Below are 16731 nucleotides of genomic sequence, written 5' to 3' on the forward strand. Positions count from 1 at the left end.
CATCCAGTTCCTTTGTTAATACATCATAGTATCCAGTCAGATTGGTCAGATAAGATGGCTCCTAAGCAATCCATGCTGTGACTGCAGTATAATTGCATTCCTGTCCAGATTTCCTGAATTACTTCTTTAACCAGTGAAGCCATTATTTTTCCTGGAACAGATATTAAGCTAACAGGTCTAATCACTCATGTCACCTTTTGATTCCCCTTTCTGAATTAAGAATACATTCACATATATCTCCAGTCTTGAGAGACCTCCTCTGAATCCAAAGGTACTCCCATAATTATGGTTAAGAGTTTGCTTACCTCCTTTGCCAACTCCCTTAATATAATTCGATAGATCCCATCCACCCCAGGTGCCTTTTTTAGGTTAAGCTTTGACAATTTCTCTTCTGCTTTCCTCTCAGTTATCACAATAGTGAATGCAAATGCAAAATACCTATTCAATTTGTCAGAACCTGATCAGGATTATCAGTAGATCAAGCATTGATACCAAGTGGACCAATGTGATTCAACTCCTTCCTTCTACTGTTAATATAAACATGAAGTCTTTGCTGCTTTCTTTGCATTCTGTAAGAGACCTTGTAATCTGCCTCAACTTGCCTAATGTCCTTTGTGACTTTATTACAGATCAGTTCATATCTACCATAGGCTTCTGTAACACCTAATAATTTATATGCATCCCATGCATTTTTCTTCCTTACCACAAATCTCATCAGTTTATTTGACATCCATTTAGGTCTAACAGTATTTTTTAATTGGTATGAAAACTTATTAGCTTCTACAATTACTTTCCTGAATACTTTCCATTTACAATTTGCTGTTGGTAACTTCATCAGATGGTCCCATGTATGGAATTTAGCAGCTGTCTGAGATGCACTGTAGTCACTCTTGCAAAAGCCCTTCCCTTTACCCTTTAAGTAAACCCCACATCAGTGCACTGTGATCATTGCTATCCAGTAGTTCTTTTACCTGCAGATTCGTATATCAATTCTGCAGTATTGCTTTCTCTTGTTGCCTCTCTAACATGCTGCCATCAAATAAATCCACAGAAGGCTTGCTAGTGTGTGCATGACCATCCCACGAGTTCTAGTAAATATTTGGAGAGTTAAAATCTCCCATTATAAGACATTCTGATTTACTGGCCCACTCTATTTCTTTGTATAGTTGCGTGTTATACTCATCACAGTCATTAGGCCTATAGCACACTCCTACTGTCATTTTCATGTTTCCAGTGTTTGTCACACTAAAGTAACTCAACATTGCACTGGCCACCCATGTCAACTGGGTACATTGCCATAGATTTAATATGCTTCTTTAACTAAAAGCATAATCTCCCCCCCCCCCACCACCACTGGCCAACAACAGAACAATACATCATATTACACAAACCTACACTTTACACACATGGCTGGCACATGGCTTATACCAATTACAGAAGATCCAGTAGTGAACAGGGGGAAGCCCTGGAGACCACAACAAAGTACAGTGTCCTTTCTGTGCACATTGTACTCCCTGCATTCAATCAAATTTTGCATCCCATATGTCCAGATGACACTGTGCCTCCAATATCAATACAATGTCTGCATTTGATTACTAAATCAGTACTTCAAATTCATCAAGTTTATTTACTATGCTCCTAGCATTAATGTACATGCAAGTATAGATTCACCTGTTCTTACTCTTAGTTACCATAACAGCCCATATATTTACTTGTTCCATGATGACCACAGAAGGGCTTGAAATCCCCGACACCTTGCTTTTAGTCTGCTGCGTTTTCCAGTAGAAGCAATGCAAGAATTACTTTCACATCTGACTGAGGCTCTATCTAGTTAATCTATTAGTGTGTGTAACCCCACAAGCTATCAGTTTTCTAACCCAACCAACACTACCTCAATATCATCAGCAAATATTCTTACACCCTGCAAACCTGAAATTGCACACTCTCAACAACATATTGTAGTGTTATATATACAGATTTCATTAGTGCTATCCAAGCTATACAACAGAATACAAAGAATGATAACCCTCTACATAGGCGGATCTGGAATATTCTGACTAAGTTAAAGCAGAAGAAACAACAAGTTTTCTTTTGTTGAATCCCTGGTCATGCTGGAATTGCTGAAAGCGAACATGCTGACCTAGCTGTCAAAACTCCTACTGATCCTATAGACCAGTCCTTTACTACACCTACATCTGACTACAAGTTCATTATAAAGAAACAATGTCTTGAACAATGGTAGCACATCTGGCAGAGTCAACATAATAACATGCTACTCAGTATGAAAAAAAGATCTCGAGCCGTAGAAATCCAGTATACGTGAGAACCAGAGATGTATTGCTAAAAAAATAGTACCAGAACGCTTGTCAATTAACTACAAATAGTTACCTATGCTTTTTTTCATTTGCAAAAATAAGAAAGATTAGAATATTTGTTCAGTATTTATTTATAACTATTAAATAAAAATTTCAAAAGTAAAAAACAAAGACAAAAAATTAAATCAGAAAAGGAAAAAATGAAAACAAAAACTCCAAAATAATATAAAAAGTACTGTTCAGAAGAATCAAAGAAATTCCCATACAGGATCGATTACGTATTCTTGTGTGACTGCCCTTTTTGTTTCTTGGTCAACAGCAGAGCGATGAGACCGCAAAAAGTTCAGACATAAAAATTTGGATTCCATAATTCTAATGGTGGACCGTGTAATTAATAAACAACAAACTTGCCACATGTTTAGATTACTATTAATATATATTTTTAGTAGCAGTGGGTAAAATAGATATTATTTCTCCCCCCCCCCCCCTTTGATTATGCCATTGTTTCATAATATTAGGTGTATAAATTTAATGATTTTCTATTATGGCATTTAGAAAAAAGTACCAGAACGTTGTTCCAGCCCGAATACACCACTGGTGAGAACCAACATGAACTCATATTAGCCCAATTATGGATAGGCAACACCCATCTTATTCTCTAGCATATACTCATTGATTGCTCCATTTACAACAGTGAGCGACAAACTCTCTTTGCCTCATTTTCAGCAACAAACACTCTGAGTAAAACTTATCTCCTACCAGACAGACTACATGTGGACAAAATTTTTACTTTCCTCAAACGGATACAACTCTGTAACACACTATAAACTTCATATTGATAAAAACAGTGCATTGAACTTTACATTAGTTAGGTGTATTTTGGCTGTGTTACTCTTGCACTATAAAGCTCACACAAACGACAACAGCACTTCTTCTATTTGAGTGTATCCCATTCCATCTATGTAAAAACAGTCTCTCCTGTTAACAAGCACAGATCACACTGAGAAAAATCTACACCATGAGCTGGCCCCTTGTGCCAAACGATAGTAATATTTTCTGCAATATATAGAGTGCTCTTTCTCAGCGGATTATTTATATCTCAGCGGATTAGTTCTATTTATTTTCCAGAGTCTTTTCTTCCAGTTTTTCATAAGTGATTCTTTACTTAAAAGGTTTGAAGTAGAAATCCAGAAAAGAAATTCACCTTTCTTTTTTTGTATATGTATTCATATAATCTATGATATTATATGATATTTATATAATCTCTGTGCTAACCTAACTAACTTTCTCAACCGCTTGGTTACTGGTGGCACCATTCCTGTCTCCATGTGGTAGGACTGCTAACCTGGGAGAAGAAAATCACTTTCCCAGGGCTAAAAGGAGCAAAGATGGACATAAATAGATGTCACTTACAGATCTCATGATCCAGATCTCTCAAACAGAGATGACTTAAATACATGCAATGCAAAACAGCAGAAAAAAGAAGGAACAGAAAACCCCTGCTCCTCTTTTTCTCATATTGCATTCTCGGACTGATCATCCTTTGAGTAAGCCCTCCCCATTCTTAATATCTTAATTTCAATGTCTTGAAAATGTGGTAGGCCCTTCAAAAATGGTTCGAAGATTAAAATCTGGAGACCTTCTAGTGGAGATGAGTGCACATAAGCACTCAGAAAGATTATTAAAAACATCAAATTTTGGTGGAATTCCCACAAAGGTTACCCAGCATGCCACCCTAAACTCCTCTAAAGGGGTAATAGCATGGGATCTCCTTAATGTATCTGAGGAAGAGATTTTTCGGGAACTAAGCAATCAAAATGTAACAAATGCCAAAAGGATAGCCATTAAGAAAGATGAAGTACTTACTCCTACCTGGACAGTCATTCTTACATTTAAAACACCAGTCCTACCAACAAATGTTAAAGCTGGATATTTAAGGTGCAAAATTTGACCTTACATTCCAAACCCAGTTCGGTGTTTTAAATGCTAAAAATTTGGACACTTGCAAGCAGTCTGCAGGGGTGTAACCACCTGTGCCTCCTGTGGTTCAGTAGATCACATTCACACAGACTGCATCACTGAAATGCAATGCTGCCCAAACTGTAAGGGAAATCATTCAGCATTTTCAAAGGAGTGCATCCAGTGGCAGACAAAAAAGAATATTCAAAAGTACGAAGTGGAACACAAGGTGCCATACCAAGAAGCAAAAAGACATTTTTCAGTTCTTAATAAATCACCATCTTATGCTTCAGTTGTACAAAAGCAATGCTCCATAACAGTACAAACACTGTTCAGTTCTGCCAAGCATCTTAATATCTGATTGGGCAAGATCAGTCCACTCTACCTAAAAGAACAGCCTAGCCAACAGCATGCAACTCATTCGGTAAATACACCACTGACAATACCGCCAGATAAAAACACTGTACACCAGCCAGTAAAACAAACAAACAAGCTCTTTCAGAAATCACTTTCTCATTTAGAACAAGTGTGGATTGGTGGGGGGGGGGGACAATGAGGGAGAAAAAAAGAAAAAACACTGAAATAACAGAAGAGATGAAAACAGAAAAAACAAAAGAAGAGATGAAGGAAAGGAAGCCACACTAAAACAAAGAAGAGGGTAAGTCAAGGAAATTGATGCCTAAAGGATAATAAGACTGTCCATGAAAGGTAGTACAGCCATAGATGTCTTATTCTTATAGTTAATTTTAAGAACTGAGGATAATTTAATATTTTCCTACTGTAACTAGGGCTTTGACTGCAAGGGGAATTAGGAGAATGGCATGGAAACATAACTGCACTATTGGCGAAATAGTAATATTCGCATGTTGATTATCATAATATATTTGTCATATTTATCATAATACATATCATTTATCTCAATTCTCACTAAACAATCACTTTACCAAACAACAAAAGCAAATTCTGGTCAATACTATTAATATACTATTAATATCATAAATTTTATTATTATTAAATTAAACTAACAGTAACAAATTACAAAATGTTGGCAGAAAGTTATTTAGAGACTTGGAATACAAAACCACTTTCATTCTAAATCTATAGAAATGCGGTAATAACCAAAGTAATCAACATTTCTTTAACTAGCATTTTCAAACGATATTCTAATTGTAGTATACTTGGTACACCAATGATTCTGAACTGTTTTCCTTCTGTGGCACACTAATTCTCATCTCTAACCTTCATTCTATATACCTGTTTGTGCCCACCACCACCACACCCCAAGGTTGCAAGGTATGGAACAACTGTGAGCCAGGAGCCCAAATTTTTTAAATCTAGCATTGAATCCTAGTCCTGACAGTAGATAGGCAGACACATGGAGATCTCTTTCTGTATCTTACAGTTTTGCATGACATCTTAGCTTGAGCATTTTCATGGCTATAAATGCAGTCTCACACTGGTAATAAATTGAGATGGTTAACAAAATATCCACTGCATGTTCAGATATTGCAGGATATTATTCTTCTGCAGATAGCTAAAATGCAGACAGAAGAAGTTCATGAAATTTTATTTTAAGTGTATTTCAAGATAACTCAGTAGGTTTTTCCATTTTCACAGGACTAAGATATGATGCATTGTTGAAGAGATCTGTGGAGAACCATAGAGTGTAACAATCCATATTCTGTCATAGAAATAGACAAAGTAACTGATCAAAGCAGGATGTAGAGAAAAAAAAAAGTGCAATAACATATGTTTTTTAGATGCTAGATATCTCTCAACATTTTAACTTCCTTTTCTTTACCACAAACTTATCCATTGCAAACACATATGTACAGTATTGCATATGGGTAGCAGTAACCCCAGAGTAATGTATCAGCTGGGTGGTACTAAACTTGGGGTAGTGGAGAATGAAAAAGACCCGGGGGTTATTGTGCAGTCAGATATGAAGTTTTCTGAGCAGTACAAAAAGGCTGCAAGAGTAGCTCATGGTCTCTTGAGCTTTTTTGCTAGAATTTTGCTAGCAGGGATAAGGGGATGATTGTTCCCTTGTATAAGGCAATGGTTAGGCCACACCTTGAATACTGTATACAGGTCTGGAGGCCTCATTTTAGGAAAGGTGTAGAGCTGCTGGAACAAGTACAGAGAAGAACAACAAGATTAGTGAGTGGAACAAAGGGTTGGCCTTACCAAGAAAGGCTTAAGTTTTGCAAATTGCAGCTTCTGGAGACTAGGCACCTGCGAGGTGATCTGATTGACGTGTACAAGGCTTTGAATGGATTGAGCTCAATGCTAATGGGATTCTTCCTCTTGCTCAGATTACTCACCTGAGGGGGCATAAATTCAGATTGAGGAAAGAGAATTGTAGAACAAATGTGTGGAAATTCGCTTTAGCCAGCGGTTGGTTGGTAGTTGGAACAAACTTCCATCTGTTGTAGTGGAGGTCAGCAGCTTAAATAAGTTCAAGGCAGAACTAGACAAACATTGAGTTTGAGAAAAATGAGAAGTGTTTTTTTTTTTTTTTTTTTTTTTTTTTGGCTGATGCTATATAAGCTTGCTTTCTTGCATCATATGCCTCTATTAATGATAATGATAATGAACATAATAAGAACCTAAAATCAAGAATAAGTTTCTACACTACTGTTATATCGTCTCAGAATTGTTTTAATGCAACTGTAGGATATCACTTATTTCCTAAATTTAAGTCTTTCTCTTTGCAGCACCAATGATTACAAAGAGAAAAATTCTAGGAGTAAAAAAACCCAACCCCCACTACTAGCTCCAAGAAATACAGTACTGCCCATCTAATTACAAGGGAAATTACAAGAATTTACATTATTTAATATTAAAAAAAAATAATAATAATAAATAATAATAATACAGAATAGACAGTCAAAAGTGCAGTCAATTGAAATCAAAAGAATATGTAAAAAGTATGGATTTTTACGTATTTAAACCAATAAACAAAATTGATAACTTTGAGGTATGTAATTTTCCCAACTAGATGCAAATACATTTACAAAAATGTGCTAGTGTGGCTGTGGAAAAATTTGTCAGCAAAACAAGAAGGTTATTTGAAAAGGAGGGTTGGGGAATATTGTAAATATGTAGAAAAGGGGAATACCAGGAAATCCAAGATAGTGAAGCACATCTATGAATGCTTGCATGCTTTTAATGTAAAAAAATTTTAAATTATCGAGGGGGAAGGGATTTTATCAAAAAAAAAAAATAATTAAAAGACAATAAACAGAAATATGGGGACTGATATAGATTCATTAAAAATGTACCATTTTGGCAACAATATAAATTTATAAAGAACAATTTTTTTTTTTTTTTTTACTTAGGACATAAAATTCATGTACATAAATACAAGGGAACTGATCTTTAGAGGATAGGATAGTTACTGGGTTGCTCTTATTGACTATTCAGAATTTGGTTGTTCTCTTTCTCTTATGATGTCATCTCCCTTCTCTTACTTTCCTGAACATCCTGACCACCAAGAGTTGTGCATGTGATCAAAGGACCAATATGGTTTTGAAACATGATGCTCTTTTTATAGGTAATTATCAAGTAACAGTGGTTTGAATTGTAGTTATCTCTTAAAGGCCAACTGTGATCTCTAAAATTAGCTATACCACTATGTATTTTTATACTTGAAATTGTGGTGCATGTATCAAGGGACCAATTGAACTGAGTTATGAGACTGTATGTAGTTATGCTGGTATGGGCTATGAGAGTGGGCCATATATCAGAAAAACTCAATGTTGGGGTGAATGTGTTAACTTTTGTGTTTTTCATGGCACACTGTTGGGAATGTCTGATTTAGGTTATGTCAGACAAATAATCCTCCTTGGCAAAGCTACCTCCCAAAATAACTGCTAATGCAACAGCACACTTTCAAGAATCAAAGGAATGGTGTGTAAGCCAGACAATAAAATCAGTTGCTGTACCCTAATTCTTCATTATGATTAAGCCAAAGTTATTATCTTTGCTAAATAGAATTAAGAAATTGGTTGTGTTCAATGTGAAAATAAATATTATACAGGACTGTAGCTAACAACTTAAGTGAGGCTACACACATCCTAAAAATGTGTTATTTTTTGATAGTATAATAGTGTTTTTTATAAATTTCTTTGTTACCTTGTAGTATTTATCAAAAACTTTTGCAATATGACCACTTTTTGTTGTACTTTTCACCTTTACTATATAAAACCCCTCTGGACAAAAATAGTTGTTGGTGATAATTATATTTATTATATATCATTTATTTTTAAGTGTGACATTAGCACTTCATTTCTTTCATTTAATAAGAATGACCACATTTTTACCACCAGGTTCTCTGCAGGAAAAACTAGTGAATCATAATTGAACTTGGCTATGAAACAATGGGATTCTCTTTAAAAAAAAATCTCAAAAGAACTTTTTTATTTACAGATTTAATATGGATCCATCATGGTCAGAAACAGGAGACAGGTATATGTTGAAATTGTTTAGAGATTATCTGTTTCATCAAGTTTCAGAAGATGGCAGACCCTGGATAGACATGGCCCACATTATTCAGTGTCTTAATAAGGTACTGTTTTTTTCTTTATCCATAGGGATGAAGGATTGGATAAGTGAAAAGAATTAATTACTATCTTTAACAGTTAACATCTTTGCTTTTCTTTCAGTTAACCATGGTTGTGAAGTAAAAGTCTTGTAATGTGTATAAAATTCCAATGTCTCCAATTTTTAGAAAGGCAGTTCCAAGAGTGAAAATGGGTAATTAACATACCTGTAAGTTTAACCTCTGTGACAAGAAAAATCATGGAATCTATGATTATGGATGTATTTCAAGGTTGCCTGGACAGGAATGGAATTATACAATAAGGTACTTAACAATGTAACTTGGAGATGAAACTGGCTGTAAGAAATGGGAAAGTAACAGGTAACTACCAAACAGTTGGACATAAACTGCTAAGTTCAGTTGTACAGAAAGTACTAAAACTACCCAAATATGTAAGGGAAAACTTTCTGGAGGATGAGTGCTGCTATAAGCAACTACATAGGGGATGCATTACAGTTACAGAGAACATGAAAATACAGAATCTCACATGTTTTTGTACTAATGCTGAGAGTATAATTAATAAATTTGATAAATTCAAAGTATATCAATTAAATCGTCTAATGCTAATAAAATAGAAATGTCAAAAATATGGTATTGTTTTAATATGTCGGATGCAGAAATTGAAACGGTAAATGCAGTGTGTACAGTAAAGACAGATATGACAGAATGGAAGGAGGCATTATGCTTTTAATTGCAAAGTGCATTTATTCAAGAAGAGTATATTCAGCAGATGAGAAATGTCAACATATCAAGTCAGTGTGGTGTGATATAAGCAATATAAGAAAGCTAAAATGAGATTAGGAGATGCTGAAGACAAAGTTAATATAATGAATACAATGACAGTTTATACAGAAAAATCAGGTGGGCAAGTAGGCATGAATATAATCTTGGAGGACTTTGATATTCCCAGAGATGGACTAGACTTTCTTGGTGGGACACTGTTATAGCAGCAATATATTTCTTAAATAATTGGATGGCTGCTTATGTCAGCATGTTAGAGATGTGCCACATGGGAGAACATATTCTTGAGCTCATTTTTATCAGGATTCAGTTGATATTGAGAGCTTTTGCATTGGGAAACTGTTAGGAAATAGTGATCATAATGTATTAATATGGGACATTCATTTTTGCTGGGGAAATTATTTTCTTAGGCATTATTTGAATTCTGTTTATGGGGACATTTGGTAATCTAACAGTTACAAATGATAAATGGAAACTGTTCAAAGGAGTGCTTTTTTTTTTTTTTTTTTTTTATTTCCTGTTTCTTTTTTTTTTAAGCATTTATTTTTCCAGGTCTAGACCAAAATATGGATGATCACCAAGCTGGTGAAGTTATTAACAGAAAAGAACATTGCTTCACATGAGTACAAATTATTAAGAGACTCTGAACACTGTGAGAAGTATAAATTAATTCTGTGATAAAGTTACTCAAAGAGCAAAAAAAATGCTAAGGCAGACTTTGAACAGGTAGTGGCATAAAGGTCAAAAGGCAATAATAAAGAATTTTTTTTGCATATATGAACGCTAGATGGGAAGGGTTGAACCATAAGTTTAATATTGATAGAAAATCATGGAAGAATTCATGATTAAGAGTGTGCGCTACTCAGTATAAAGTCTGAATAGTGGGCATCTTTTTCATATGTGAACATAAAATAACTTGTCTTGTCAGAATGCATAACTGGCATGCTTGTTTCACTCATCTATATCTATGCACATAAAATAATTTGTCTCGTCAGAATGCATAACTGGCATGCACTGCGGATGACTCCCTCCCCATGCACTAGTTTCATTAATGCCAACTTACAGTAAAGCATTTAATCAGACTGTCCTTTATTAGCCTCAGAGTTTTGGCACCACTAACTTTGATCATAATTAAGAATGTCTTGTAGGATCATCTGGACAACATTAGAATTGTACAAGAAAGTAAAGGATTATTAAAAGGAAATCATGGCTGATTAATCTGATAAACTGTTATTAGGTTGTCCCAGAAGAACTAGATGCAAAAAATAATTTTGCTATAGTATATTTAGACTTCAGCAGGCTTTTGATACTGCCCCACATGGACATCTTTTATATAAATTAGAATAGTATGCCATTGGTGAGAAGGTATTATAATGGATAAAAGGTTGGTTAAATGACAGGAAACAAAGGATGGTTATAAATGGCTATTGGCCTAACAGATCAGGGTTTAACGGAGTTCCACATGGGTCAGTACTCAGTCCTTTGTTTATTATACTTGTTAATGACATTGCATGATAGTAACCAAGCTTCAAACTGAGTTGAATTAGTCAGTTGGTCTGAAAATGACAGTTTAGTACATAGTACAATATTGGGAAATGAGGTTCTGTATTTCGGTACTAGTAGTCCCAGATTATCTTAATATTTAGGATGCAGAAAACTTAAGTCAGTTTATATGAAATAGAAATAATTGTGCAATCTGACACTCACACAAAAGTTCCCAATATAGACTAAACCAGTAATGCTGTTTTTTCTGCCATGTACGAGAATTTTTCTAGCAGGAACGAAGAGACAATTATTTCATTGTATAAAAAAAATTGGTTAGACCACATCTTAATTATATTCAAATTTGGATCCCATTTCAGGCATGGCTCTGCTGAAAAGGAGCAATGAAGAGCAAATGGATTAGTTATTGATATAAAGAATCATTCTTGTACGAAGAGTGTTCTTTTGTGGGTTGCAAATTCTTTATACCAGATTTTTGCATGCTGACTTAGTTGAGGTATTTAAGGCTTTGAAAAGTTTTAATAAATTAAATAATGGGATATCTTTTTTTTTCTCCTTTTTCCTGGTGCTAGAGGATGTGCACTTAAATTAGGGGAAGATAGTTGCAGATCAAATATAAGAAAATTCTCTTTTAGCCAAAGGGTTAGTAATTGTTGGAATAAATTACCACCTAATCTTTTAGATCTTGAAAGCTTATTTAAATTTAAGGAGATGTGAGAACCTGAATGGAATCAGGTAACTTTTTTTTTTTAAGGCTATTGCTGAATAAGCCTGGCTTCCTTACATCAAGTAGTCTTTATTAATACTATTATCCTAAATGTATAAAAGCAACAAGCACAGTTAACTATTGATTTATAGCTGTTTTCTGTATACTACCTATCCATTTTCTTCACTGTTTTTTTTTTTTTTTTTTTGTTTATTGATTGTTGAAAACATTAAACACAAAGCCAGCAATGCATATTGTGTGCTAGATGACCATTTTAATGAGCTAACCGGAAGTTGATTGAAGAAACACTTTATTAGTTCTCATCTGTGCTGAATAGGCCAGTCTGCATTCTGCAATTTAAAAGTGTGTTTTAAACAACAAATTTTTTTGATTATTTTGGTAAAGCCTGTCATATAATATATACAGCTTACCATACAAAAGTATCCATTCCTCAACTTTTTTTAATAGATATGCAGGTACGCGTTAGTTTTTTTGTCTTATCCTTGTTTTTGTATTCCTCATAGGGTATTCTCTGTTTTCAAAATTACTGTCTTTGTGTGAAAAGTGTATAATATTTAATCTTTTATATATATTTTAAGGTGGGAAAGATACACAGGAAAATTTGTTACTACTTGTGGTAACCCATTTTGGTTGTCTACTAAAGTGTTCGCCTTTGAATCAAATTGAATACAACAGCACCAGATTACTAGAGTGAATTAACATAAAAAAAAAAAACACTGAAGATATTACTAGTATTATTGGGGGGGGGGGTGAAACTGAAGAAACTCATGACTGTTTAAAAGATCTAAATGAGCTGTAAACAGTCCTCTACCAGAATGATTCATTTACCCAAAAACCCTGAATTTTGACCTATGGGGATCAGAATGGTTGCACTCAGAAAAATAAAAGAACTGTTAAATATTTTTTGGAAACTGCAAGATGTTTATGTGTGTGTGTGAGAGAGAGAGAGAGAGAGAGAGAGAGAGAGAGAGAGAGAGAGAGAGAGAGAGAGACCTGATAAACTGAGGCCATCCTACTTAACTTAAAATGTATTGATACTTATAATGGTGCAAATTATGTATATATATATATATATATATATATATATATTGATAATTACACTAAGAATGGTTCAGATTATGATCCAGACCTGAGAATGCATTGTCAAGTTTGGATCATAATTTGAACAAAACAGTTAAGACTACTGGATGAAATGTGATGGAAAAAATCCTGAGATTAAAAACTGCTATATGAGAGTGTTATGGGTAGTCCTTTGAGGCAGTCAAATTCTTTGGTTTTTACTCCCCCCACCCACCCACAATTCTAGTTAATATCTCAGTTATTTCATATTAATTTATTCTGTTAATCTTTACTGTTATCTCTTATACTCCCCCCCCCTCCAATTAAATACTGCACAGGTGGTGCTCAGAGCAGATCAATATGTGTAGTTATTTTTTCATCTTAAAAAAAATTTATTTTTTAAATGTGTGTTTATATTTAATGTAAATTAATATTATAATATTAAAAACTTTTTGTAAATCCATATTTATAGTTCACAGTTGTTCTTTTTAAATTTATTCTTTTGCTAATTTCAATTAATATCCTTCTTTCTTTTTAGTTGGATGCTGGTGTACCTGAGAAGATATGCCTAATGTCTCGTGATGAGCAGAATGTTCTGGTAGTGAGTTATGCTGAATTGAAACAGTGTTTTGAATCATCCTTTAATGAGATTCTTTCAGCCACTGTGGTACCAAAGCAACACCAACCATCATAGCAGAATATTTCACTTTCATCTGATATACATTGCAAAAAAATAGAGAACAAAGAAGAGATTATGGGACCACTGATACTGTTACCTGTGTCCATTTCATGACATATTTGTAAACTGCCGAATATGCAAGAGCCTTAATGTAAATCTTTTGCCAAATCCTTTTTAGGTCATCTTCCATATATCCCACTACTAGCCAAAGTATAAGGATAAAAAAAATAATAATAATAAAAAATAAACTTAATGTTCAGTATGCCTCCACATCTCAAGGTATGCTTCAGAAGATTATAAATGGTACTTAACAGGATCTGGGTCAGATCATTATTTTTGTTATGCATTCCCCTCCTTTTCAAAATGTTGCTCATAAATCAGCATTTTAATTCTTCCCAAGAAAAGTGGGAAAAATGTCGGAGCTTCCTGTTTTCTTGTTGGACCTGAGTACTTGGTGCTCAACAGTTCCTTTTTGCCACCATATATATTGTACAGCATTTTAATGTGTTAGATCTGTTCAGATGATGTGTATGTGGACAATATACAAGAAAGTTATTACATGGTATTTATGTACTGTTCTGTCATAGGGCTGTATGTATTACCAAATGTTTGCCTTATGAAGTATTGCCTGTTTGTTCCCCATCCTGGTGCAAGCACATAAATTCTGCTGAACAAAAAAAAAAAAAAAAAAACGAACTGCAGCCTATTAATGAAAGGTTACATATTTTATGTACTTTCCCCATAAAAAATAATGTAAATTAGCCCGTAGTTTGAACTTTGTAGCAAATTAGATTACAAATGTAAACATCCCCAAAAACTACATGAATGCAGTTGGTAGTCCTACTTATCCGTAATACAACTGTACTGTACTTACATTCATGCAAACTTTGTAATAATATGTGATGTGCAAATCGGTTGTTAGTGTTAATATATTGTTGCTGTGGTCTCTGATAGACCTCATAATAAATGCAGGTGATAGTCTGCCCTTGGTTAAAATAGCAAAACAAGTGATACCTTAAGTACAATCAGTAAAATAGCTAGATGAACATTCAGTGTCATTTCCAAAATAAAAGAATTTGTATCACTGCCTTTTAGAGGAACTGATAATTGTGGTAATTGCAATGAAATATAGTAATATATAGTAATGCATTCTGATGTACTGATTCCGGTATAATGGGTGAGAAAAGGACCATTTCTGTTAATTAAAAACTTGTGTAACATAACTTAGTATTAATTGGTCAGGCGTCCTATGCCATCCATGTAATGGGTGGTCCGAAGATATTAAAAGCGAATGTTCTTTCAGTTTTTGGAAATAAACACTAGCCATTTTATATTTTCATATTCCCATTTGGCTTGTGTCTACTTTGAAATTTTAACTCAGATTTATTTTGTTAAATCTTGTTTATAACCTATATAAACAAAATCCTAACTGCCAACCAGAAGGAAATAACTATTGCATCTGCTAAGGACATATTTTTGCTTTTCTAGAAGTTTCACTTACAGCTAAATAAGAGAAGTCTAATAAGACAGCGTTTCTCAATAAGGGTGGGTCTGGGCAGTTAAAGCCCTTTTCTCATGGTTCAGCAAGCTGTGAATGACTTAATTTATAATTATTTATTTAGAGCACTTTCTTGTGTTTTAAACATGTGGATATAATAAAACTATTTTAAATTCTCCATGCCATGCATGCTAAGTTTTACAAACAACTGTAAACAGAACAAAGTATCCATTATCTAATATTTATAAATTTTTAGTGAAGATTTTCAAATTTTATTGTTTATTATGTCACACTTTAAAATAGCTGTATCTCTTGTGTGTGTGTGTGTGTGTGTGTATATGTATATATATGTCAAAAAAAAAGTATAAATTTTAAATGTGGTAGTGGGCCACAGAAACAGAAATTTCATAGGGATCCGCAGCTTGTTGACCAGGTTGTTTTCAGCAAGGTTAAATTAACAATTTTTTAAGAAAAAAAGATGAAATTATCTTCACTTTGTCATTGGAAAAGAATATTGATATGGTATCAGCATTTTTTCTAAATAGGAAACTAAACTTTGAAATTTTTTTTTTTGCATTCTAAAAAAAGGTACATATTTTACGCAAGATTAGATGCCTGACCAATTAAACAATTTTGTATTTTAAAAATGTGCTTCGTTTTTGAAAGCATTGTGAAAACTTTTTAAAGTGATTTTGAAATTCTGATATCTATTCAGTATTTTATTTTTACACAATTTATAGTTCTGTCTTTGTTAAAATTTCTGAAATTAATTTATTTTGATCATTTGGGGTTAAAATTTTCATAGTGTTCAATAGATTGTTAGAAAAAATCACTGGAATGCTCAACTTCTCTTGTGGTTTAATAACAGATACTGGGGATTTGGACAGTTTGGAGGGAAGGGCTCCTCAGAAGACCGAAAATATGTAGATTTTGTATACATAATGAGCACAATGTTTTGTACAGATGTATGAGTGAGAATTATTTTTACTTGAATAAAGAAAATCCACTAAGATATATCTGCTTTTTTTAACCCCCATGCTTTGAACCAATATAATTAAAATCACTTTACCCTACATTTGGATTTCAAGAACTATTCATCAGGTGTCATTTTAATACATAATCTGTAAGAACTAGCAATTGCTCTAGACATTTCAAAAGCATTTAATCAGATTCAAGATGAAAGTCTTTTATGGATCTGTTTCCCTGCCTTTTGCAGTTTTGTGTTTTTTCTTATCACTGAAATACAGGAACTCTCTGTAGGAATGCTTTGTCAATATATGTCATAAATTGCTGTACCATTCAGAAAAAAATACATGCTATTATAGTCCATTGTATACAGTAAGTCCTCAACTTACGCAATTAATTCATTCCAGTGATTTCTGCGCAAGTTGAAAAACCATGAAGTCGAATAGTGCTTAAATACGATCTATTTTTAATTATATATTTGTTTGAGAGGAAAATTCAAGAAAAATCAACTTCTATTTATGAAAACTTTGTGGAAATAAAACTTTATTCAATATCCTATCGAGTACATACTCATACATAAATATAAAAATGTATCTAATTTAGCTGAAAATACCTATTCTATGCTAATCATTTAATGTTCTCAGAATCTGGAGATTTTGATGGTGTCTTGAAATACTTGTC

The 16731-nt window shown here is 33.7% G+C and overlaps 1 protein-coding gene across 1 annotated transcript in view; it reads left to right on the forward strand.

The window, feature by feature from the left end:
• PAN3 (Poly(A) specific ribonuclease subunit PAN3) overlaps window positions 1-15299 on the forward strand; it is a 181464-nt gene extending 166165 nt beyond the window's left edge. The window contains exons 16-17 of the mRNA XM_090372386.1: window positions 8706-8844; window positions 13446-15299. Of these exons, the coding sequence (XP_090228512.1) occupies window positions 8706-8844; window positions 13446-13601 (295 nt within the window). The 3' untranslated portion in view covers window positions 13602-15299. The remainder of the gene's footprint in view (window positions 1-8705; window positions 8845-13445) is intronic.
• Window positions 15300-16731: the final 1432 nt, after the last annotated feature.

The sequence above is a fragment of the Mastigoproctus giganteus genome, chromosome 1, assembly GCF_048544385.1.
Source record: "Mastigoproctus giganteus isolate SK-2022 chromosome 1, ASM4854438v1, whole genome shotgun sequence".
Classification (NCBI taxonomy): domain Eukaryota; kingdom Metazoa; phylum Arthropoda; class Arachnida; order Uropygi; family Thelyphonidae; genus Mastigoproctus; species Mastigoproctus giganteus.